Source organism: Mirounga angustirostris, unplaced genomic scaffold (assembly GCF_029215605.1).
Source record: "Mirounga angustirostris isolate CCGP_5_RB_7025 unplaced genomic scaffold, mMirAng1.0.hap1 SCAF_10, whole genome shotgun sequence".
Lineage (NCBI taxonomy): Eukaryota > Metazoa > Chordata > Mammalia > Carnivora > Phocidae > Mirounga > Mirounga angustirostris.
This window is the reverse complement of record NW_026991718.1, coordinates 10,824,676-10,850,339: the sequence shown is the minus strand read 5'-3', so window position 1 is coordinate 10,850,339 and position 25,664 is coordinate 10,824,676. Positions and strand designations below refer to the sequence as shown.

The window sequence follows — 25,664 nt, the reverse complement described above, 5'->3', positions numbered from 1 at the left end:
TATCTGTTCCAGTTTCTTCCTGCTGTGGACGCCGGAGAGAGAGCCCAGCATCTCCTGCAAGAGAAAACTCATACTGGTGGGCCAGTGGGCACCAGCCCAGCGCCGGCCAGACTTCTACCCGGTTTTCAAACTGACGAGATCAGTTGTGCAGACTGGAATTCTCTCCCTCTTTCTGCGGACACTTGTAATGTTGAAGCCTCACTCGGTGCAGACGACAGCGATCTCTCGGGTCTGCCCAACACTCCCTTGTAAGGAACGCTTGTGTCTCGGGCGGAGCAGACGCCTTCGGGCTCCAGAACCACTCCCAGAGCTTGTGCGTGGACACCGAGCTGCTCCTGCTGCACCCAGGCCATCCGAAGGGAAGCCCACAGCTGCCAGGCATCTCTACGGAAGGAAACTGAGTCACAGGGCCGGGCAGAGAAGGAAGCCAGTGAAGCATGACCTGCACGGGGCCTGCCGCCGAGCTGAAGTCAGAGCCGGGTGGCCTTCTGGAGTCAGAGCTGCAGGGACTGAGGAGCGTTCCTTTTCCATGCATTCCCTTGACTGGATGAAAACACGGAGGAGGAAGCCGGCTCTCCGAACATCCGAACCACACACAGAACCCACTCCCCGATGGCGAACGCCACGCTCACGGCTCTCCAAGGGCAGGTCCCTCTCGGAGCTCGTCCTGACCGCAGCTCACCGGCCACCCGGCAAGTGACGGCCAGCAGCTGCCCTGCGCACGGGCCCGAGCGGCAGTCGGCCACGCAGGGAGTGGGTCCGTCACTGTTTTGTGAAGACTGATTACCAATACCTTACATTTAAAATACTCCTATAGTACTTGTCAAATCCATTTGCACTGTGATAATAAAGACTCTGACTTCATCATAACAAGGAACTTACAAGGAAAATTAGGAATTTGTTTTAAGTAAGCCAAAGGCTCCCACTTAAACACCGCTCCCAAGGGCCCTGCAGAGCCCAGAGGACCCACATGGACTGACCTTGTAGCCCTCAGGCCAGCCTCCCCAGGAGCTGAGGGCGTCCCAAGAGGGCAGGGTCAGGGGTGAGGAGCTTCCTATGAGATGTGCAGAGAGAAGAGTAGCTGGAGGGCTCTCCACGGCCCACTCCCACCTCCCAGTCCTCGCGCACCTTTCTGCTGAACCCCTGTGAGCGAGACTTCATCCCTGTGCAAAGGGAAGTTGGTGGGAAATGAGACTCTACTGATGGCCAGGTGTGGGGAGCTGCCAGGGAGGCGGGTGACTCGGGCGGGGGTTCGTCTCCAGGGGACGGGGGACCAAGTGAGAGGAACAGAAGATGGCCGCTAGGCATCACCATCCCCAGAGGGGCCTGCGGGAAGCTGGGGTTCCCCCATGAAGTGGGAGCCCTGGGGTCCCCTCCCCCGCATGAAGCGGGAGCCCTGGGGTCCCCTCGCCCCCATGAAGCGGGAGCCCTGGGGTCGCCTATGAAGCGGGAGCCCTGGGGTACCCCCATGAAGTGGGAGCCCTGGGGTTCCCCTCTCCCCATGAAGCAGGAGGCCTGGGGTCCCCTCCCCCCATGAAGTGGGAGCCCTGGGGTTCCCCTCCCCCCATGAAGCAGGAGGCCTGGGGTCCCCTCCCCCATGAAGCGGGAGCCCTGGGGTCCCCTGCCCCCATGAAGCGGGAGCCCTGGGGTGCCCTCCCCCCATGAAGCAGGAGCCCTGGGGTCCTCTGCCCCCCCATAAAGTGGGAGGCCTGGGGTCCCCTGCCCCCATGAAGCAGGAGCCCTGGGGTCCCCTGCCCCCATGAAGCGGGAGCCCTGGGGTGCCCTCCCCCCATGAAGCAGGAGCCCTGGGGTCCTCTGCCCCCCCATAAAGTGGGAAGCCTGGGGTCCCCTGCCCCCATAAAGCAGGAGCCCTGGGGTCCCCTGCCCCCATGAAGCGGGAGCCCTGGGGTGCCCTCCCCCCATGAAGCGGGAGTCCTGGGTTCCCCAGCACACAGCGGTGCAGGCGCCCCTAGCTGCTTCCAGGGCCCCGCCCCAGTGGCTCCTCCTCATCCAGCCTGCAGACCCGCGCTCTCCAGCGCTCCACAAGGCCTCGTATACCCCTGGGTGGGGCTGCATCCAGGCACAGATCCCCAAACCCGCTAGGTGATCAGGAAGCTGAGGCGGCAGAACAGGGCAGCTGTCTGGCGGGCAGAGCCCCCTGCCTACTTTGCGGCTGGGCTACGTCCCCAGGCTGCCTCCCGCCCAGGGCTTCCTGTCACATGGACAGTGGTCTGGCATGGCCTGGCTGTCTGATGGATGTCAGTTTTGGAGTAGATCCCCATGACCTCACAATGGAGGCTACAGGGCAAGAAAGGGGTTGGGAGAGGCTGGGGAGGGCAGAGGGCCCGCCAGCCCCAGGCCAGAACCCCAGAGGAGGGCAAGAAGGGCAGAAATGTCACAGTTTTAGGACTCGCTTTTTAATTATCATGGTGACAAGCTTCTACTGCGGTGCTTAACAGACTAGAACATTCCAGACTGGAACAGGCCTGTGTACAGAAGAGCAGCCGGTGGGGAAGGAGCCCATGAAGGCAGCAAAGCAGCCGGCCTGCAGGCCAGAGGGGCACCGTGGCCTGCCCACCACAGCCCCAGGCTCCAGACCTCAAGGGGCCGGTGCAGTTCATTCTAGAACACCCAGCAGATGCTGCCAGTGGGCACGAGCTGGGGCCAAACACACCAGAACCACAGGGCGGCCACAGACTCTGAAGCTCAACAACCCGGTTCCGCCCCGTGTGAACACACTCCCGGAATACCGTGGGAAGTGTCAGAGGCCCAGTGGCTCTGAGTCAATCTTTTTTGGGGGTAGGGGGGTGACGCAGGAGGTCTTAAAAGCGAAGGGATAATGCAGGGTCACAAGGTCCAGCTAATTTGGGGGTCAAGTTCTGTCTTTATCTTCGTTATTTTTAAGTTCGCAATTTCTACCAAATAATTTAAAAATAGAAAAAAAAAAAAAATCCCAGTTTATGAGAGCAGAGAGCTGGGAAACAAGCCACAGGGGAAAATTAAATATTTCTGCATGAGCAGTCTGTCATGTGACTGCACCTACCAAGCACCCACTCTAACCTACCAGACCCCAGAGACGGAGCTGCATGGCACCTCAGACGCACCCTCCTCCTCCTCTCCTGCATCCCCCACGGAGGCTTCTCATCTGGACTGTCCCGTTTCCCAAAGCCTAGGTCCTCGCCCAGTGACCTGCAAAATGTCCTCCCACAGGAGCCTATCACAGCAGGAATCAGCCCAACCCTGGTCCCAGGGTCTCCAATGGCAGGCTCCCTCTTCTGGACCTGAGTCTGCAGGGTGGTAAAATGGGTTTGTGTTCATTTCACCAATAATCTGTGCAAGTCGTCTTCCTTCTATAAGGGACTTGGTCAGCAGAGCATCTGTCCCGCCTGCCTCAGAGAATCCATGAGTCTAAGCATGGTCTTTTCAAAACATTTCTGAAACTACAAAATCCGTGAAGATACAAGGTAAAGTTTATGCAAATGAAAGCTTTCTGGAAATCTTGTGAGTGTTCACTATGATGTCACTTTCCTTGGCTATTTTAGAAACACTTTAAGTTTCTGAGGGGAATTTTGCCATGCACAGTAAGCCGGAAGACACCATTTTTGTTCTGCAACCCTCATATTTTAAAATACTGCTCTTTTTAAAAAGCAATTAAGATTTGGTGGCAAAGCACCGTACTGGCCAGATGTGAAAAGTGACTTCAGGGTCCAATTTTCTAACACCGACTCAGTAAAGAAATTATCCATATCCAGACAACCCTCGCTGTGCCCGCCTTGGAGTCCGTTACTTAAGAGTGGGATGCCCTCTTGGATGTCTGCCTTGGTTGGCTACACAGACCCTCTGGAAGGAAAACCGGTTTCTCTCTCTGGAAGGAACAGCATTGCTGAGAATGACCCCCGCCAAAGACCCCCAAGAAGCTGCCTGCACAGTCAGCAGCCCCTGAGGGAGGTGGTCTGCCAGGTCCTCGGTTTCAAAGTTCCAACGCTGTCCGCCCACTTCCTTACAGTTCACTCAAGATTTTACAACTTTTGCAGGCTCTTGGGCCGTGCCAAAATGAGTCCGGCTCAGGCAAGAAAAGTGGAAACTATTTTTGGCATCCAGAAGGGCAGCTGTAGGACGCGGACACAGTCGGCGCCGAAAAGGCATGCCTGCCTTTACAGATTTGGAGAGTTTCTAATCAGGGACGCATCCGGAAACCTCGAGGCCTGCAGCCAACTCGGGGCGCACTAGGCCTGGGCTGCGGCCGAGGGTCGGGGTCGGCCTCCGGGGAGGGGGCGTTCCGGGGAGAGGCGAGGTCGGCACGGGTGTCTGCGCCGCGCAGAGGCCAAGTGCGCGACACTTTGTACCCACTTGAGCGCCAAGTGGCAGCGAGTGTGGCACCCCCGCGAGAGGCGCGCCGGGGCGGAAACGCGCTCCGAGTCCTCCGTCTACACCCGGCTGCCCCGGAACTCGCAGACCCGCACCACGGCTGCCGCGCTCGCTGGGGCAGCGGAAGAGTCGAGGGAACGCGCGCCCCTCGAGGAGGGGATACCCGGGCAGGAGGCTCTCGGCGCCCAGCGGACGAGGGGAAAGGGCGCCGCTGAGGGTCTCTGCGGGTCCGAGAGGGAAAGTCCCCCAAAGAGGGGACGGGGCCACTGCGGTCCTGGAGGAGGGGGAGGCGCGGGGGCGCACCAACCTAGGGCAGGAGGGGGACCGAGAGAGGCCGCGGAGGGGAGAAGGGGGCGCGGAGGAGGGAAACCAACAGGCGAGGGAAACGGGGAGGGGAGGCGCGGAGGAGGGGACGGAGAGGAGGAGGGGAAGGGGACGGGGAGGAGGGGGGGGGATACACCGCGCTCGGGCAGGGTGGGGACGGAGAGGGGCGGGAGCAGGGAGAACCGGGCGCGGAGGGGGCGCCAACGGACAGGGATGGGGCCCGGCGGGGGCGGCGAGCGGGGCTCTCCCGGGCTGCCCCAACAGCTTCCCCGTCCAGCCGGGGATTCCAAGCTGCTAACAAAGGAAGCTCCGGAGGCCGCGCGCCCCGCGCTCGGGTCGGCCCTCCGCGCCCGGGCCAAGGCGGACAAAGGCCGGAGGGCCACTGCGCGGCCCCCAGACCCACAGCCCCGCCTACGCCCTCTGGCCCCCCGTCCGGGCCCCCACCCAGCCACCCCCGGCCCCGCGCCCCCCGCACTCACAGGATGGAGGTCTGCGGCGCCACGGCGGGCACGGCCTCCAGCAGCAGATGCATGCAGCGCACGGTGGTACGGAAGCACAGACAGCGGCTCGGACAGCCGGCGCCCGGCTTCGGGGCGACAGTGGCCAGCGCCCCCCAGCCGCAGCAGAGCACGAGCGCCAGCAGGCAGCGACGCGCGGGGCCCGCGGGGCGCACGGCCATGGCCCTGGGCGCGCGACGCTCGGACGCAAGAGGACCGGGAGGGCCCGGCGCGACCCTGAGGGCTCCGGACTGCGCCCGCCCGCACGGCCCACGTCCCAGCTGTGCGCTGGGGGCGGGGGGCGCCAGCTGTGCACATGCGCGCGGCTCCTCCCTCCGCACCCTCCCGGAGGGCCGGGGCGGGGCGGGACCTCAGGCCCGGCGTCAAGCTGCTGCGCCCGGGTCCCAGCTTAGGGGCCGCCCGGCAGCCCTCTCTGGAGGCTCACTGGTGCAGAGGGATGATGGGGCCCCCGGGGACAAGTCCACGTCTGCACTTGGGAGCCGGGGGCCTCGGCCATCTCGCCTAGCTGCGCTTTCCACATGTGTGCAAAGGGTTTTCTGTGGGGTTTTGTTTTTTTTTTTTTTTTTGGTCTTTGTTTTATAAAAGCGCTTTTAGCGTGCTCACTTTGTTCCAGGCGCGGTTCCAAGGGGCCTCTCCCTCTCTCTCTCTCCCTCTCTCTCTCCTGCACTCTACCTCTCTCTTCCTCTCTCTCAATCTACCAACTTCCCCTCCTCTTTCTGTGAACACACACAGGCTGCAGCAGGATTGAAGCCAAGCAGCCTGGCACCTGCCTGTGCCCGCCCCCCCCACCCCCGACCTGCTTTCAGCCAGTGCTGGCCCCAGGGCACTGTCTGGAGCCCAGAGGACATTTATGTCCAGTCCTGGGTTCAGTGCTGAGACAGGTGGACTGACGCTCAGTGCCCTTTAGCTCCCTGCCTGGAGGACACACCCAGAGGAAACCCTTGCACCCAGCCCAAGTGGGACTTGGGTGGAACCACCAGCAGACACAGGAGGAGCTGTGGAAAGGAGGGGACACTGAGTCACACACATACATGTCTGCAATTTTGTTCTAACACTCTACATGTTATCCACTGATTCTCGCAAGAACCCAGTCCCTGCATTTGGCAGATGAGATCGTCACCAAGTGCCAGTGTCCAGGCGCAGCCCTGGTGTGTGATGTGTCCGTTGTGTGGGCTGGTGGCAGTCTAACCCAGGGGTGCCGGAGGGTGTACAAGGTGAGACTGGTGAGTGACCAGGCACCTTCCTGGGGATGGGCGAGCACATACCTGCAGGGCACACAGCTTCAAGGGTCCCCATCTGGGGGCAGCTGAGCTGGGGTCTGACTCAAGGCCCTTCTGGAGGCTTGTGTGTGTGTCCTTGAGGCCACTGTCCCCACTACCACATGGAGCAACCTTCCTGCTCACCTAGGGACCCAGCACAAGCCATCCCAGGGTGCTGTATACTAAGCAGTCATAAACGTCCCCCAGTGGGCACTCCTGGGCTCCCCGTACTTCTACAAGTCCCCACCTAAATGCCCCGCAAGAATATTAAGCTTATCATGTCAGAAACGTGAAATGTGACTCTCCCTGAAAATGTATTTTTCCTCCTGAATCACTAATTTGGTCCTCCAAACCACTTCCCCGTAACTTCCCCCTGGAAGTTGTCCCCACCCTCATCCTTACCGCGCTTCATGGAGCTGTGAATTCCAATTCCAGGTGCTCATCACGGCTGGAGAAACTCTGTTCTCTGTAGCCTTGCTTTCCATAACCATTGACAGTCCCGTCCCTCGCCGCCGCCCCCGGCTCCTGGGGACCCTGCCTCCTGAGTCTGCTGACCATCCTCCCTGCAGGGGACAGAGAATATGTCACAGCTGTGGCCGCACCCCTTCCCAGTCCAGACATCGGATTGAAGTGGGCAAAGGCCATGTTTCACAAAACACCTTCAATGTCCGGCCACCCCAGGAGGTGTGGGCCTCTAACACACATTGTTAGCTTCTCTTCTCAGTTAGGCAGCTCTGTCCACACCAGCTGTGGGGTTAATTGTAGGCGTCCGTCTGGCTGGGGGTGCACACAGTGCTTTGATCAAACGCTAATCTAGGTGTGGTGCTGTGGGGATTTTGTAGATGAGATTAGCATTGGTTGACAGCTAGGATCTGTTAACGTGAAGTCAAGAAGATTACCTGCCACAATGTGGGTGGGCTTCACCCAAGCGGTTTAAGGTCTTAAGAGTAAAAGCTGGGGGTTCCCAGAGAAGAAATTCTGCCTCAAAACCGCAGCCTCGACCCCTGCCTGAGTTTCTAGTCTGCTCCCCTGCTTTACAGATTGAGGAATCCCCAGTCCCCACAATCACAGGAGCGGGTTCCTTAAAACCAATCTGTCCATCCGTCTTCCTTCCTTCCTTCCTTCCTTCCTTCCTTCCTTCCTTCCTTCCTTCATCTTCCGATTGTGCTGTTTCTCCAGAGACCCCTGGCTGACACAGCCGTTTGCAGAGCGTTGGCTGAGGAGGTGTGGGGGGAGGCCAGTACCAGCATCCATGCCTGAAAGAATTCACCCTACTGAAGCTCCTTCTGCTGGGCTGAGGGCACTTCCCGCGTCTTGCGTTCATTATTTCCTGCTCCTGCCCTCTAGAGGCCCAGGGAAGCCTCACACCCCAGGCTCCTGACTTGCCCCAGAACATCCAAGGACTTCAAAGCTACAGAAGGTCGGCGTGGCCCAGGACCCAGGTGAGATATCCCCATTTCCCTTTGATGGCGATTTTGCAAATCTTATTATCTGGCCCAAATCCTGCTATCTCTGTGCTAATTGATAACTTTTAGTTGCTTTGGTATTCATACAAAGAAGCCAAGATAAGGGGTGAGGAAATTCTGTGCTAACCTCAACCCTCTGTTTTCTGTGAATGCGATCTTTCTAGAGTCTCAGGGTGACCCTGGAGACTGAAGACAATGCGAGGTGTGTGTGCAACGACCTGCAGATGAAGAAGTCACCAGCGCTTGGAGAATCGAAGCTCCTTGCCAGAGGACTTGTAGCTAATCGGGGGAGGATGGGGCGGGGGGAGGGAGGTGGCTCTGCACTCACATGGTGCCAAGCCCTGGCGGGAGCTGCCACTCAATGCTGGGAACCCTCTGAGACCTCCGCTGGGCCGCTGCACCCCACCCCAGTCCCCCCTTATCCTCTGCAGAGTTGCCTGGGGCCACCTGGAGCCTGGCACCTGGACGTCCTTATAGCCACAGCCCAAGGCCCCGGCTGCGCCAGGGCTGGCCCTTGCCCTCAGGCTGCAGAGCTGAGGGGGGCAGTTCCTCTCCTGCTCAGTCCGCTGCCCCCCCTCCTGAGAGCCCCTGTTGTCCATCTGGCTCTGGTGAGAAGCCCCAAGCCCAGGGTGCTCATCACCCTTCATGCCCACAGGGTCCCCCTGAAGTTGGCAGTTTGTGTTTCCTGCTGCCCCTTCACGGGGTAATGATGTCACCTGTGTACCTGCCTGGCTCCCTGCCAGGCGGGGCAGTCCTCAAGGATGTGTGCAGAAAAGGGCGCGGGTTTGGTACCAGAACCAGGCAGCCTCACGCTCTTGGCCACTCTCTTCTCCTCCCTGGGTCTCAGTTTCCCCATCTGTGACAGGAGGCCAGGTGGCAGCGAGTCTGAAAGATGTAGGAGCTGCCTGCACACGGTCCTCTACAAGAACGCAGCAGGCTGAGCCCCCTTCTTGCCGGGAGGCTTCCTGGGGTCTGGGTGGGCCCTGAGTCTGGAGGGCTGGAAGGCCGCCGTGGGGCCATTCCCAGACGATGAGTCAGCCCCTTGCAGAACCTGGCTGTGCCTGAGGCTCAGGCCTCCCTCCACAACCTTCACCCCCCTCCTGCGAATTCCTCCCCCTGTGCCCGCCCAGCCCCCACCGGCTCCGCCCACCGCAGCCACACCGAAGACCTGCACCTGGGCAGCAGGAGTCTGGGCTCTCAGTCCTGGAGGCCAGGAGTCCTCCAGCAAGGTATCAGCGCGTGGGAGCCTCCTGGAGGCTCCAGGACAGAACCTGCCCCAGGCCTCTCTCCAGCGCCCCTGGTGCTCCTGGCCATGTAGACGCATCCCTCCCACCTCTGCTGTGGTCCTCCATTGGTGCTCCCTGTGTCTGTCTGCCCTCGCGGCGTCCTTTCCTCTTCCTCTTGGACCACACTGGCTTAGAGCCCTCCCCGCCATCACTTCCTAACGTGGCTAATTGTATCCACAGCAACCTTCTTCCACACAACGTCACATTCTGAGCTCCCAGCGAGGGCGAGGTTTCTGGGGTCAGAGGCAACGGGGCAGAGATGGAGTCAAGTTCTGTGGCCACATCGAAGGGCCTGTCTCCCTCGTAAGTGGTCGTGAACTCCAGCAGGGAAGGTACTTGGCATGGAGGCTGGGTCACAGCAGTTCCCAGGCAGGAGTAGCTTACAAAATAAAGGTGAGTGGCGTGGCTGAGGGGCTTGAAGGCAAGGCTACGGTGCTGGGCTCCACCGGGGAGGCCCGGGTGCGCATGAACCTGATACTCTAGAACGTAACGCCTCTGTCTCTCCGTCTCCCTGTCCCTCCCCAGAGCTGCCCCAGGCATCCCATACCTTGCCAGTGTGGTCAAGAAAAGAGAAATCTTAAAAAGCCTTTTTCTTCGGAGGGTCGTGTTCCAGTTGCTTCTCCCCCTGAGGAATGTTTGCGTAAATTCTGTACAGCTCTGATGTCTTTGTGTAAGTCGAGCTACACACTTGAATTCAGTGGTTTTCTCAGATCACAGGGGTTCTCCTTGTGCCCGCAGGACGGGCTCTGGCAGCAGAGGGCAAGTCCAGGAGCAGGGTCCCAACTGAGTAAGGCTGTTCCCGACCACGACCACGGGCCCTGGGCACAAACAGCGGGCGCCCGCCCAGCCCATCGACACACACCGTCTGGTGCATCTGCCCAGGCCCCCGTGTCGGTCGGGTTCCAGGAGGACACGCACGCACACATGCACGGTTGAGCCAGGAGAGGTGAACTGAGCCAAGCTTTCTGAGGTGGGCGAAGGGACCCTAAAAGAACCAAGGGGCGTGAGGATCCGCCCCCTGCGCATCTCCACCCCTCCCAGGCCTCGGAAGGCAGGGGAGGGGCGGTAACATGCCCCGGCCAGACCTGTAATCCGCCCAGCCGCAGCAGGTGGACCCTGTGACTCTCCCTTCAGAGCTCGAGGCCTGGAGAAGGCTGGTGAGCACCGGGTCCACGCAGCGAGCAGGGCCCCTGCCCTGAGAAACCCACAGTTTGGGGCAAACACAGACTTCTCCGTGAGCCACGGGATGGAAGCGGAGCTGAGTCACATGACACGTGCCTGGCTCAACATCACAGTCAGTCCCTTCTCTCTGGAGACGGCCTGTGTCACCTCCACTGCACAAGCCACCCCTGCACCCTGGCGCCCACCGCCCTCCTTGGGGGGCCCTCCAGCGCCCCCAGCCTTCTCTGGCACCTGAAGCCCATCTTGCCAGCCTGGGGAAAACAGACCGTGTTGGTTTGTTGGGCAGAGCTTCTGACTCTGCCTGTCTCGGCTGTGGATGCTCCTGGAGAGGCCGGGTCTGCCTTTGCTGGATGAAGGGTGAGTGGGGGCGTTTTCCCAGAGGAGGGCCCGCCTCCTTTCTTTCGTTTCTTCCCTGTGCAGTCCGCAGCCCTGTCCCTGGGGACCCCGCATCGCCCACCCGCCGGCAGGTGCACCACGCCCTCCTCCCCACGTGGCTCCATGCTGCTTCCCATTGCCCTGGCATCCACATCCTGGCATCCCGGCAAGACAGCCGGGGAGGGCAGCTGGGGAGGGCAGCCGGGGAGGGCAGCCGGGGAGGGCAGATGGGGAGGACAGCTGGGGAAAGCAGCTGGGGAAAGCAGCCGGGGAGGGCAGCTGGGCAGGACAGTCAGGGAGGACAGCCGGGAAGGACAGCCGGGGAGTACAGCCAGGGAGGACAGCGGGGCAGGACAGCCGGGGAGGGCAGCTGGGGAGGACAGTGGGGAGGACAGCCGGGAGGACAGCCGGGGAGGACAGCCAGGCTGGGCTGGCGACACCCCCCACGAGGCCTCTGGGAAAGGTCTGTGGAGCAAGTGGGTAAGCAAGGCGCCTTCCGGGTGGAGAACAAAGCTCACGTAAGGATCCTTCAAATAGAGCTTTTCATGCTTACTTTGTGATTTTGGGTTTAATAAACATGTATTCAGACTCTCCCCAGGAGTTTTAATACTCGCCCCTCAACATGCAGCGTTTTCAACTAGATAAAAAGTCACTTTGTTTGAAGCTCACAGAGCCTTTCCTGGACCCTCCTGGCTCGGTCGTGGGGTTGCTCCTAGAGAGGACGCTTGACTTCTCCCTGGGAGGAGGGCATCCCCTTTCCCGGGCCAGGGGGGCAGCTCAGGGGAACTGAGGCCACGAGAAGCATGGGGCAGTCCCAGCCTCTGCAGGAGTGCGTGCTTTCCGTAAAACCCGGCAGTCTCTGCGAGCTGTGTGGGGGGCTCTCAGAGCCCTCATGCGGGACCGACAGAGCACTGAGGAGTCTCCACCTCCCATTTTGGCGAACACACTTGCCCCCAGCCGGAGGCACACAGTGCAATGCTGAGCATGCGCTCGGCTGACCCAGGTGAAATCATTAGTAGCTCTTGCCAAAAATGCCCCATAATCCTTTCTAATAAATTAATCACTTTCAGAACAATAGCGTGGGCTGTGGGCTCGCGGGCCCCTGGCTGCAGCCGGCTGACTAATACTTCCTAATCTCTGAGAGTCTGCACACAATCAGTGTAAACAAGCCTCACATTACCCAGCAGCCCAGGAATGTCAGCCCCAGCGCCACGGAACGGGAGCTCAGCGTGGGTGTGCACGCCGTCCCGCCAAGGAGCGAAGGGGCTTGTTTCATGACAAAATCCCAGGATCCTCCCTTGTCAACTCAGCATGATTTCGAAAGTCTGCGCACATCACACAGGGGCCACGTGCGGCCCGACTTTGGACAAGCCAAGCCGTCAGAAGCGCGGAGTCCCTGTCCTTGGGATGGAACCGCGTGCCCAGAACGGGCATAAAGGACACGGGCTGTGTGTGTCGTGGGGCCGGCGCCCCACGCAGCAGGGGCCACCGGGGCCCGCGCCCCTTTCCACCAGCCTGGACTTCTCTAAGGAGTAAAGCTTGCTTCCCAGCTGAGGGGAAGGGACACCTGCTCACTTTGGGAAAGGGAGTTCAGGCCTCCGTGTGCGAAATGAGTTCACATCTCTGAGCTCCCAGCCGATGAGTCACTTGCATGGCCCCGATTGTCAGGGAGGGCTCTCAGCACGCTGAAGGACATGGCCTTCTTTGGTCAGAGTTGTCATGACACGGAAACTTCATGATTTCATACCCAAACTGCACTCCATACCACAAGGCAACAAAGCCAGGCTAGGAGAACCGTGAGCATGGTGACCGGCATGTCCTGAAGCCCTCGTGTCTGGTGGGGTCACCGAGTGCAGGCTGATGCCCTCCGCCTGGCCTCCCTTCCCCGGCGGGACCCTGGCCAGCCTGGCACTGGGGTGCGGGCTCACCCCGGGCACACTGAGGACACGGGACGGCCGGCCCGCAGGCAGACCGTGCAAACACAGGTCACGGGTGTGAAGGTCTCCGTGCGTTAACCAGACGCCTCAGCGTGTCCTGTTTTCCTTTCTGACAGTTTCGTCTTCGGAGCAACGTGGATTCGACACCGACTGTGCTTTGAGAGGACACTGTCTGAAATACTGTACGGAAACTGATGGAAACAAAGACATGGATACACATCTTGGCCAAGATGTGGCTTTGCTCCGTGGCCCCCAAATTTCAGACCTAATGCCCACCCTATAGGTCAAAAGTTCAAGCTTTTCCGCTGATTTTCCTTGTCATTGTCATTAGAGAAACCAGATCTCGGACTGACGGTTCGTGTCATTTTAATTTCTCCGTTCGGCTCTTGTGGGTTCCCACAGTGACTTATTTAACCGTGTTTCTGCAGCCAGAGCATCAGAGGCATCCCACTGGTGTTTGCAAATGACACCGATGTTGTGGCCAGACCCTGGAGTCTTCAGTGAGCTCGGGGAGCTTCCCCGGACAGGTGTTCTGGCCGCCTGGTGTGCGTTGAACCATGTCCCCCGAGAAGACGTGGACGTCCTACCCCCAGCCCCTGGGGATGTGACCTTATTTGGGAATAGAACTGCTGCAGACGTGGCTGAAGTCGGAGGAGAGCAGGTGGGGCCCTGTGTTCTCACAGGAACAGGGGAGTGATGGGGACACGGTCACAGAGAAGGGCCCTGTGGCGACGGAGCAGAGGTGGGCACGGGGCACCCTACACCAGAGGGCCCCAGGGACTGCGTGCAACCCCACGAGCCGGAAGGGGCAGGGAGGGCCTACGTCAGGAGCTTTCAGCAGGAGCGCGACCCCGCCCACACCTCGCTCTTGAACTTCTGTCCTCCGGAACTGGCAGAGAAGACTTTCTGTTGCTTGGGGTACTTTGTCACGGCAGCCGCGGGGACGGTCCAGGTCTGGGAACACTCTGCGCCCTGGTGGTGTGTTGGGCAGAGCTGGTCCTCAGGCTTCTGGGGGGCAGCTGGCCCCACTGAGAGGTGCCCCGGCAGCTCTCCTTCCTGCTCCTTTCCCCCCTGCTGATTTTAACGTGTCCTTTCCCGGTGACAAACCGTAACTGTGATGTGACCGTTTTCTAGGTGTCGAGGCCTAGTGAATGCCCGAACCTAGGAGCAGTGGAAGGGTCTGGGACAAGCCTGCAGGAGTCCTGCCCCTCGCTCTGTCCGGCCCAGAGCAAGTGCGCACACGGAGACTCCAGCGCGGCCGGGCTCACAGAAGGTCCCTCCCAGCCCGTCATCTAGGCCTCAGCACGCGGGCCGCACCTGTCACAGCCCCTCAGCCCGGGAGCGCATGCACGGCCCTTCCTCTGGGAAGGGGATTGATTCCAGGATTCTCAGAACATGGAGCTGGGCGTGGACTCGGGCTGGCACATTCCTTCATCTGTGGCCCTTTCTCCCTGGAAGTGCACCTAGGCAGGGCAGGAGTCTTGGGGACCCAGGCCCGAGCAAGGCTGATGGGGGGGCGTAACTGTTTGGAAAAGGGTCCACGGGCACAGAGCACGTGGGCACTCGAGAGCCTGACTTCTCATGGCTCGCAGGGGCAAGCCAACCAGTACTCACTGCCGCCCCACCCTCGGGTCTGGGCATGTCAGATCTCAGCCAGAGTCTAGCCTGTTCTTGTTATAAAGCTCAATCTTGATTCACGCCGCTTCTAGATCCTTTTAATTATCAGGCATTCCTTCAAAATCACTAGCCGATTTTGAGCTTCATAAGCTGCAGGAGTGATAAATTTCAGCTCTTGACCCCACTCCACAAAATGACCCTGTACATATTAAGGATGGGCATTCTACTTCATCATGTTGTATCTTGTGCCCTGAAGGATGGGCTGAAGTCCCATCTCTGGGAGCTGTGTGTGTGACCTCCCAGGGAAGCAGGATCTTTGCAGATGGTCCAGGTGAGATGAGATCGCTGGGGTGGCCCCGACAGGTGATGACTGTCATCCTAATGAGAAGAGGCGACACACTGTGTGAAGAGGGGCTTGGAGGGCGGAGGGGCAGAGATGCCCAGGACCACCAGGAGCTCCCAGAAGCTGGAAGAGGCAGGAACGACCTTCCCGGGGGCGTAGATCTGGATCTCAGACTTCCAACCTCCTGAATTGGGAGAGAACACATCCTGTGGTGTTAACCTCTCCGGTCTGTGGCACTTTGTTCCGACAGCCTCGGAAAGTTAGTATCCCAGCAATCGTAACTCTGTGCTCTGTAGGAATCCTTATTTTAGGGACGCACGGTTACGCAGGGCTTCCCCGGTCTTATGTTGGCCTTCGGCTCGGACACCAGGCCTGGACCACGTGCTTGTGCTCCAGACGGGGCGGCTCGGGCCCGAGCGGAATGCACCGTACCCCTCCCTTCCCGGTCACCTGAGGAGGGTTCCAGAAGGAATGACAAGTGCGGGAAGCACCATGAGCTGCGGATGGGGAGCACCTGAGGGAGGGCAGCCATGGAGAGGGCCCCAGAGGGCCCGAAAGTGGAAGCAAGGTCAGTGTGTGCGAAGAGCCCTGAGCTAGGTCTGAGTGTGACCGGCCCGTCTGAGCACATCTCACCGGGCTCTCAGAGCAGCCAGAGGGTCATTGCTCCCGGCCACCGTCGGCGGCAGATGAGCAGGACCAGGGAGTCTCCGTAAGTAGTGGTCTCCCAGGCTCACCGTCGGAGTGGCTACTCACCCTGAAGACTTCAGGGTTCCAGGACGTAGCCTGTCCCCAGAATAGCGGAGAAAAATGACCCTCCCTCTGCCCTTCCATGTTCTAGGCTGGGCCCCCTGTACCAGGAGAAAAACGAGGGACAGAAGTCACACGTATACCTTACCTGCACACAGGGGACACCCCAGGAATTCTCCACCGAGAGGAAGCTCCCGCGATTTACAATCGTCCTTCCCTGCCAGCTCAGAGAGGGAGGCCCCCTGACAAACCAGCGTCAAGTCCCCCACAAAAGGGAACTGTAGCCTTTGTCTTTAGAGCTTCTCCTCTGCCTTCCTCTCTCAAAATATTCAGAGCAAAAGAATCCTTGTGCTAAAGAGGCCTCTTTGGGAGGGCACATTCTGGTCTCCCACACCACCCAGATGAAGGCACGGAATAAACCGCATCCCAGGACGGGTTCATGAAACATAGCTGGGGTCCTGGCCGCCGGTCTCTTAAACTGGGATTTTCTGTTGTGCCAAACCAAGTTGTAAATGAACCCAGGCCTGTGGTCTCAGTGCTCCGTGTTTGTCCTCCAAGGCTATGCTGCTCGTCACCATGGCCACGGCAAGCGAGGAATTTAGCACACTCTCCCACTGGTCCCGTGAAAAAGAAAACCACAGGCCCCCACATGGTGTTACTTAAGCCAAGTCACCAAACTGGGCCTTCATACCTGACCTGACTGCCGTTCCAACCTCCCCCGAAAATGTGAGTCTTACCTAGTCGGTCAGCCACTTTCTGATCAGCACCAAGGAGGCCTCTGTCCCCCGGGCCTTCTCCAGCCCCCAGCGGAAGACGAAGCCCCCTGCCCTTCCCCCAAAGGGAAGGTGACCTTGCCTGAAACAATCCTTTCTTCACTTTTGCCGGTAACTTCCTTGCCCGCCCTCCCTCCAGTAAAAACCATCCTTTTTGTACAAGTCCTCCAAGCTACCCTCCACTTGCTAGACAGGATGCTGCCCCATTCATGAATCCCTTCATAAAGCAAATTATCTTCAAATTTACTAGGTTGAATTGTGTTTTTCAACAATCCGTACCACTCTGAACTCTTCCAGGCACACCCTGACTTACAGAGTTCATTCTATGAGCAGCCAGGTCTTGGGAAAAGCTTACCAGGGCCCAGGAACCTAGTTTTGAACGAGCAAGATGAGGCGCAGGAAGGACAGGAGTGTGGAGGACTCTGGCAGAGGACCAGAGACTGGAGGTGACACAGCCTCAGGTGGGGCTAAGAAAGGGGGCCATTTCCTTTTTCAGAGAGAGACAGATCAAGATTCAGATCACTTGAGGAGGCCGTTGTAGATCTGGAAAGTGAGCAGGGTGTCCCTTTATTCTGCAGGAATATAAAAATGTGACCACACTTTGCATCTGAGAAGCCCAAAGCATTTCAGAGTATTTGGGAATTAAAGGTGAGTTGGATTATCCTTGGGAAATGTTTTTGTCAGCATAGCGACTGATACTACGTGACTCACAAGCAATGAATGGCTCCAGGGCTACAGGTGGGAGTGGGGAGGGGGGAGCTGGGTCCCACATAGGTGCTGGGGCGAGGTGAAACCACGGGCTGCAGGCTGAGCTGCTCAGGGGAAGAAGGAAGGCCAACTGTGGAAGCTGGTTCCAGAAGGTGTAGCTCTAAGGTAGTGAAAATCAGACTCTTGTTTTCCAGATCCTTCTGTTGCTGATCTAGCAACTTCTTCAGTGCCTTTGGTGCTCCCTCGATCGGGAACATACTTCTATCTAATGGAAGAAAATTTTCGACTGGCCTGTGACTTACCCCAAATCTCTTCTCACGCCCCAACTCAAACCAAAAATCAGTTACGAAATTGTGTATCGGAGCACTATGGCTCACAGGGAGTCGGCGTGCTGTCCACAGACCAATAAAAAGGGCGCATTCCTTATGACGGCACAGAGCCTGTGCGTGTTTTGAAGGTAAGTCTTCCGGGAACTCTGAGTACTTTCCTTGCGGATGCTCTGTCTGCGGAATCCCTGTCGACTCTCAAAAGCTCCGGCCAAGGGCCACTGTGCAGAGAAGGAAGCCCGCCGTGTTTACTTTGGCGCGTGTTGGTGGTAGTCGGTGCGGGCCCCGGCAGCCACAGACTGGGGCTTGAAGACCACGGATGCACGTCTCACAGGGCTGTGGCTGCGAGTCTGAGGTCAGCACTCTGGCGGATGCAGTCTGCAGAGAACCCGAGTCCTGGTCTGCAGATGGTCACCTGTCCCCTCCTCCAGAGGGAACCCATACACGGCATTAACCCCGTCACGGGGCCTCCATGTCCGTGACCTAGGGCCCCCCCAAAGGCCCCATCTCCTCACACTACCACACAGGGGGTGATGTTTTCAACATAAGAATTTCAGGGGACACAGCATTTATTCCGTAGTAATTTCTAATGGACAGCGTAACCCACTGATATCAATACACGGGGAAACGTGGCAGGTGTCCCAGCCCTCGGTGTCTCTCTTGTGGGACGCGGTGGTGGCCTCATACAGATCCTTTTGTCCATGTGTCCTATTCTCAGGGACATGTTTCCAAACCACCCTCATACAACTTAATGAATTTGGAGAATGTTATATGGAAAAATAAGATGGGAAAGCTGGAAGACCTTGTGTTTTCAACGGCCAGCAGACGGAAACAGATAAAGCCCCACGAGACACGGAGGATGTCTGTGGCATTCCACACGACCGTCACTAGGAGCTTTGCTCCAAGATGTCCTTCCGAAGGTGTGGCATTCTAACCAAGGATTGAACTCCCACTGCCCTGTCCCAACCCGGGCTCCACGATCCCCGTCCCTCCCCCGAGACAGGTGCTCCTCCCGTGTGGGATGGAAAATACACACCTGCCCTCCTTTGACCTTTGTTGACCCTTCCGTAATCTTCCTTCCTATCCCCGTGTTTTCAATTATCCCTAAAACGGTGGACATACATTTACCAGAAATGGATGTTTCCAGAAAAGTAAACTTGCATGCATCAGGATTGAATGGAGGGTCGAATGGAGGTCTGCTCTATCAAAATTTGGGAATGATAAATATGTCTTTAAATATGACCCAGGGGCACCTCAGTGGGTTAGGCGTCTGACTCTTGATCTCAGCACAGGTCTCGATTTCAGGGATTTTGTCAGCTGCTTGTGCTAAAGGGCCCCGGGGGTGGGTTGCCCCTGCAACGGGTCACAGAGCCGTTGTCCCTTATTTCTGGTCTGGGGGCCGAGGGCGAGAGCAGGGGTGAGGTCAGTCTGCTAGGGCGGGGCTGCTGGGGGGCGGCTCGCCTTCCCGGGGAATCGAAGCTGACGTGGGCAGGACCTTCTGCCGCATCAGGTCACAGGTCAGGACTGCACCCAGGCCCTGAGAACCGTTGGTCACCCACGGAATCATAGATGGCCGTGATGACCTAATGCCGTTCCTCTCTCCTGCTCGAAGGCCAATTCCTGTTGCGTGAGCCATCTGCCGGCTCTCCCTTCCCTTTTCTGTTAATCTCTGTCCTTACCGTGCTACACACCCAACAGCCCCCCCCAACACCCCCACACATACCCAACACCCCCCAAAACACACACCCAGCACCCCCCACACACCCAACACCCCCCCACACACGCAACACCCCCCAAAAGACACACCCAGCACCCCCCACACACCCAACACCCCCCCACACACACACCCCCCACACATCCACATACCCACACACCCCCAAAACACACCCCACCCCCCACACACACCCACACCCCCCCACACACACTTGTTTGGGCTTCAGAATATGTTACCGCAAACATGGCCCTTGGGCATCCTGAGTATTTAACGCTGGAGAAATCTGGGGACGGGGCTTCAGGAGGGCCTCTGACCTCCCCCTGCGGCAGGTGCAGTCCATCCTTGTCTCCCCGCAGAGAGCCCCCGGGGCAGTCCTGGCCAGCAGCCCTGGCTGGACGTCCCCGCAGGACACATTTCCCGAGGCCGCGCTGGTCAGCAAACGCGGGGCAAGGACGCTCAGGCCTCACCACCGCCCTGGTCTTCATCTCCTCAGTGAGGCTCCCGGGTCTTACTTACGCTAGTAAACGTGGATGCTTTCCTCTTTTTCATCTGCCAAGGCAGCTGACGTGGCCGAGAACCCAGGAGGCCGAGCGAGGCCGGCGTCTCCTCCCCTGCAACGCCCCTCCCCGTTGATTGTCTTAGGTTGTCTTGCTCGGAACGTGACGTTGAGGCAACATAAAGGATATAACAGCACAGAAAGAACGCCATGGGTAGAGCGGGGGACTCTCAAGGACAGACGGGGTCCGAGAGCAGAGCGGGGGACTCTCAAGGACAGACGGGGTCCGAGAGCAGAGCGGGGGACTCTCAAGGACAGACGGGGTCCGAGAGCAGAGCGGGGGACTCTCAAGGACAGACGGGGTCCGAGAGCAGAGCGGGGGACTCTCAAGGACAGACGGGGTCCGAGAGCAGAGCGGGGGACTCTCAAGGACAGACGGGGTCCGAGAGCAGAGCGGGGGACTCTCAAGGACAGACGGGGTCCGAGAGCAGAGAGGAATGTGCTGGGACAGGATCCCAGGGTGCTCCCCGACTCCAGCCGGCGCCCGTCAGGTCCTCTTAGGGCCGCCTTGGAAGCCACATCCCAGGACATGGCTCTAGATGTGGGACAGGTGTGCGGGGAGCAGGGACATGTCTGTTCTGTCATTTTGCAGAGTCTAGTCTATCTGCATTTACTATGGGCTTCATGTTTACGTTTATGCTGTTTTTCTACTTTGTTCGGAGTCTGTATAGTGACCAATAATTTTTGGGGGGTGTTCTGGTGATTGAAATATAAAGACGAAATACAGAAGTTTGATTTTTTTCCTTAACATGTATTTTAAATATTGCTGCTGAGCCCGTGGCTCTCCCATGTGTGCATCACTCTGCTGTGTGGACACTGACCGGAGGTGAGGAGGGGAGGGAGGGACCCGGACTGTTCCGGAGTCTTCCTTGGGCGGGAACAGTCCGGATGCTGCGTGGCCGGAGCTGAGGGAAGCCCAGGGGGCTCCTGAGGCTCTGGCAGGGCCAGAGGGGAGGGAGTGGGTGGGCAATGGGCAGCCTCATCTTCCTGAGAGTGGGGCATCCAGGAGGTGATGCAATAGGTGTCTGGGCTCCGGATGGGGCTTCCTGGGGGGGGGGCCCAGGGGCCTGGTCTGCAGCACCTGCCCCTCTGCTGTGTTTTCTCTGTCCTCTCTGCTTTTAATACCCACGGGGCTGAGTGCATGACGCAGGCACCTGCAAGATCTCTAGAACCTTCTAGAATCCTCACCAGACTCGGGCTTTTTATTTATTTATTTAAAAATGTTTTGGTATTTCCACGGCGACCACGTTCAGTAGGATAGTTGTAGACAAAGGAACCAGAGAACCAACAGTCCTCCCAGGACCCCTGTCTCCACTCTGTGCAGCCTCTCCTGTCCTGACCCTGAGCCCAGAGCGCTGGCTTTCACTCCGGCTTCCCAGGTCCTCCCCTCCCCTCACTGGCTGAGGCTGGCTTCCTGCCCCAGCCCACGGGTGCTGCTCCCTAGGGCTACCGTGGCAGACGCGCGTGGCCGGCCCCCAGTGCGGGGGCCGGGCGGGGGGGAGGCAAGCCGATCCAACCTCGCTGTTCCTGAGTTGTTTATACTTCTGCTCTCTGTACTATTCACTTACGGCATCACAAACATCTTATTCACGAGCCTCTTAACTAATGTTTAACCACTCTGCGGCACCCTAAAAAGTACATTTATCATCAGTTGTTAAAGCGTTCCTCTAAAATAGAACTTTTGGGTTATTTTTATTTATTTCCGTGCATTTACAATTGTTTTTAGTATATGGTATTTTACGATAGACTTCTGGAATTACTGGGTCCAAATTTGAATTTTATAAGGTCTTTGACATGATGGCTAAACTGCTTTCCAGAATGTTTGTAAGAACTCCAGCCATGTTGCCCCTCAGACGAAAACGGCTTTTCAGTAATCAGGTTGACAGACTTAAGTTACTGACAGCGTCTCCTGGACCCACCACCTTCTGCCTTAACTCCATTTGGTCCTAAAGGCGGGGCCTTCGACAGAGCGGGCACCTGCGGCCCGCCACTTGCGGGCTGAGGGAGGGCGCCCCTCCCTCTCCTCAGTCACTGTGATGAGGCTGGCCAAGCTGTTACCTCTGTGATCTCAGACAGCACCAGCCGGCTGGGTGCTCAGGTGGCCCTCAGTCTCGGGGAGGTAGAGGACCCCTGCGGGGATACACTTTGGATTTAACAAAGATCACTGGGCCTCTTCCTCAAACGTTATATTTTGGGGGTTGTGTCTATTATAAGAGGGTGTTTCTGGAATTTTATTTATTTATTTATTTATTTATTTTTAAGATTTTATTTATTTATTTGACAGAGAGAGACACAGTGAGAGAGGGAACACAAGCAGGGGGACTGGGAGAGGGAGAAGCAGGCTTCCCGCAGAGCAGGGAGCCCGAAGTGGGACTCGATCCCAGGACCCTGGGACCATGACCTGAGCCGAAGTCAGACGCTTAACGACTGAGCCACCCAGGCGCCCTGTTTCTGGAATTTTAAAGGGTGACTTTTACTCAAATAGACGAAGGTAAAGTGGGTAATTCATTGATACATCATATTTGAAGGGTAATTTAAGCTTTATGGGTGGTCCTTGCCGATAGTTTGGAAGAAACAATGGATGATGAGGTACCCAGGGGCAATCACTGGTGAGTGACCACGTGGGCCCTTGGAAGTGAGCTGCAGGAAGGGACACGGCATCGCTCAGGGCACCTGAACCCGCAGGACGTGGCCATCACACTCAGCCAACCTAGGCAGGGTCTGCAAACCAACCGCCCTGGAGACCGAGGAAGGAAGGCCCAGGGGCTGCCCAGGAGTGAGGGACCAGGGGCGTGAGCACCGAGAGCAGCCTGGGGTCCTCCAGGATATCAGATAGGGGCAAAGCTGTAAAGGACATTACGGGTTCAGCTGGAGCATCTGGATACACCCGCAAGTTAGGAGGACGTCCTACCACGTGTGGTCGTGTTGGAGAACGTCCTCGTTCTGGGGAGGCACCTGCCGTTGGACGTGACGTGTCCTCACACGAGCAAATGTGGCAGAGTGACTTTCCACACAAGCGAGGGGCAGGGAGCCTCCCCAAACTCCTGCGGTGGGTTTGAGAAATCACTGCCGCCGCGCCTTCGAGGAGGGGGCGCGCACCCCGACCGACAGGGCGGCTAAAGCCCCTGGCTTCGGGGCGAGACGCTCGTCGAGGCCCACACAGCGCTTCCAGACTCAAGTGAAGACGCAGACCCCGGGTAGAGATCCATCAGGCTACAAATGTGGCAACACCTTTTTTATTTAGAGTAAGATGTGTTAACATCCAGCATGACAAAGTTTGTACAAAGTTCACAATTTAAAAATGAAGTGTCACTGCAACCTGTGATTCCACACATTTTAGCAAAATTAAAGTGTCCACAAACCCATGCCGTGTAGTACAAAAATAAATGAAACTTCAGTTCCACAGAGAGCACAATAAATATTTATACAAAATTCTGTCTTAATAAATGATTACTTAAATTAACTTAGAAATGATAATGAACAATAAGTTATAATAAATAGACTCTGATGACTCACAATAATTCCATATGAAGGGTCAGCATTCTAATATGTGACACTTTGTGATCCCTATATAATAGTCACAGATAACTTTTGATTTGATATTATGTACCAACGTTAGATGAGCAGCAGATTTGTGCTTAAAACCCCTTTCCATTGTACATAGGTGATAACAAGAAGAATCCAAAACTGATACTACCTATCATTCTACTAAAAGCATTACTATATTGGCAAAAAAGCTGCAGACACGACGCGGCGGGGGAATGCATGTGCCCATGTGAACAGCGGGCCCCTGCGGGGAGGGGGTCCCCCCAGGGTCCACGGCATCGGCATCGGGTGACGAGAAGCACCTCGCTTCAGCTCTCGAAAGGCAATTCTGAGCATGGCAGCTACAATTAGTCGCACAACAGAAAGAGGGCGCGCTCCAGGGACGGCGCGGCAGAGCCCCGGGGAATTACATCATCTGTCCCAGCTCGCTATTCGAGTCCTCGTGGAAAACCGTGCGCGTTTGTACAGTGAGCAGTATAAAGTGCTGCTGGGATGTACATATATTTGTACATATATATACACCGAGGTTGAGTATTGTATCAGAATATTTGCTGTGAGATCCCTGTAATCTCCCGTAGCAACATCGTCGGGTCAGCCGTGAGGGCTCCCCTCGTCCTTCCGGGGTCAGCCTCGCGAGGCCGCTGACCCCAGGAATTGCACACCTCCGTACGGATATATAGGACAAGGTAAGTGCAAATAGTCGACTGGCACGTTGTGGGGACAATGACCCTGTAAGTCCTGTTCTGCTAAAAATATTTTTTTTTTATTTTTACAAAACCCATCTTTTTTTTTTTTTTCATAACAAAATTTTAAAGTACTTCTGTACCTTCCTGCATAACATCAAGACATGGAAGGAAGAGATGCTGTCACATGTAACTCAACACCAGAAAACACAACACGCCGTCCTAGGGACTACTCAGAAGGGAGGGGGAACGCGGCAATCAAAAGTGGTCTTATGCATACATATAGTGCAGTCATTGGAAGAAAACAATCAAATCTCCAAGTATAAGCAAGTCTAAGATGATCTAGTGTAAAGCAAAAAAGTGCTCAAGTATAGAGAATTACTCTTAAAATCTGATTGCATTCATTCTTAGAATAGGTTGTGACAAATCAAACAGCAAGGGTATGCAAATGCCCCGCGGTCACCTGGTCTCCAAGGGGAGTTGGAACAGGAAGGTCATTTGCGGAGCAGTCTGCGGGGACGGGCGGGGGGCGGGCGCCCTGCTGCGCTGCTTTCGGGCGGCCAGCCCCCTCCCCTCTCCCCCCGCCCCCCCAGCCCCCCTGCCCAGCAGAAAGCACGTGCAGTAGCTCACGGACTAGCACACCATTTGCCTTATCCCCCGAACGTGGAGGAATAATCACAGCGACAACGATAGTAATCATTTTTGAAAGTGGAGAGGGGAAATAAATACTCTTAAATTAGCTCTGAACTTAAAGAGAGCACACAGGTCCTGCGAGACACACGCCATTCCAGTGACAGAGGGTTCCGAGGGGCACAGCGCTCTCGGGGAGAGAGGGGAAGCCTGCTCCAAAGTCTACGGACACTGCAAAAGGAAATCTTCGCGCGGTCCACCTCTAACAAGCCCCTGTCTGAACTGAAGTTCCCAGAGTCACACCATGTAATGCTCAGGAGTTAACTTAAAAGTGCTGTTTAAGCTGCTTTGAATCTTCTGCCAAATTTCCATGGCTTGATGTTGTCTTACAATAAATTACTTATCTCATCTCTTACAGTTAATCCATATGCCATTTCCTTGGAATGCAAAAAACCTCATTTACTGCCCCCACCATACACCATCCTCCTAAAACAAACAAACAAAAAAATCACATAATATTTCCAAGCATTGTTCAAAAATAAAGCATTTTTTTGCAACCGATTCTTGCTATGAAACAATATGCACACAAAATGTATTTCTTAATTCCATAAAATCCTCCAACATGAGGCAAAATGATAATGTCTAAAAAGTGGCTGAGAGGCCACCACATGATCATTCAAAGCTGTGGGTTTTTTTTTTTTTTTGTCCATTTCAGTCCAAAATACTAAAACATTTAATCACTAAAGCATTAAAAAGAATTTACACTCTATTTATTTTGATCAGCTTACCTCTTCAGAAATATATATACCCCCCGGTGTGCAGACTTTAGCAGCCATAAACATTACATGGCATTTGTCACACTATGTCAGCTCATATGAAAACGTACAAAATGTGGATGTATTCAAAAACTATTCTGCAGGTAACAATCTTTAAAGCAAGACAGAAAATCATCATGAAGTCTTGTGAGCGTAACACTGTTTCCAACAGAAATAGGTATGTGACACTTTCTGGCGAGTCACAGCAGCAAGGAGGAAGAGGCCCCCTTCCAACAAGGTCCCGCCACCTCAGCAGCCGCTCAGACCTGGATTCCTCTCACAGCGTGCTTTATATTTTCCAGGAGGGCTTTATTTTCTGGGCTCTGATAACGGTCTTGATTTGTATACATGTCCGTCAAAGTAGTCACGTATGCATCAAAATTTTGTTCATTGATTGGATCCTACGAGATACCAAATAGTAGTTCATACACAACTTTTACTTTCTTAATAGGATACTCACATCAGCAAAAAATAGCAGCAAAGCGTGGCGC

General features: G+C 56.6%; 3 protein-coding genes across 6 annotated transcripts in view; 1 reads left to right on the top strand and 2 right to left on the bottom strand.

The window, feature by feature from the left end:
• Positions 1–5,493, bottom strand: part of PXDN (peroxidasin) — a 75,031-nt gene extending 69,538 nt beyond the window's left edge. For 3 of the 4 annotated variants that reach the window (XM_064571885.1, XM_045884005.3, XM_045884003.2), the window contains exon 1: positions 5,172–5,491. In XM_064571885.1, coding sequence (XP_064427955.1) covers positions 5,172–5,371 — 200 coding nt within the window. In that variant the 5' untranslated portion in view covers positions 5,372–5,491. Of the gene's footprint in view, positions 1–5,171 lie in introns of all 4 variants that reach the window. The other variant, XM_064571888.1, reaches the window with a different exon arrangement.
• Positions 5,494–8,130: 2,637 nt separating this feature from the next.
• Positions 8,131–19,074, top strand: LOC135361828 (uncharacterized). The gene is made up of 6 exons (XM_064573509.1): positions 8,131–8,137; positions 8,878–9,164; positions 9,402–9,614; positions 9,747–16,843; positions 17,098–17,360; positions 17,948–19,074. Exons 1-4 carry the CDS (start codon positions 8,131–8,133, stop codon positions 10,155–10,157), a joined length of 918 nt encoding a protein of 305 aa, XP_064429579.1. The 3' UTR covers positions 10,158–16,843; positions 17,098–17,360; positions 17,948–19,074.
• Positions 19,075–20,854: 1,780 nt separating this feature from the next.
• Positions 20,855–25,664, bottom strand: part of MYT1L (myelin transcription factor 1 like) — a 161,520-nt gene continuing 156,710 nt past the window's right edge. The window contains exon 22 of the mRNA XM_045884010.3: positions 20,855–25,574. Coding sequence (XP_045739966.1) covers positions 25,434–25,574 — 141 coding nt within the window. The 3' untranslated portion in view covers positions 20,855–25,433. The remainder of the gene's footprint in view (positions 25,575–25,664) is intronic.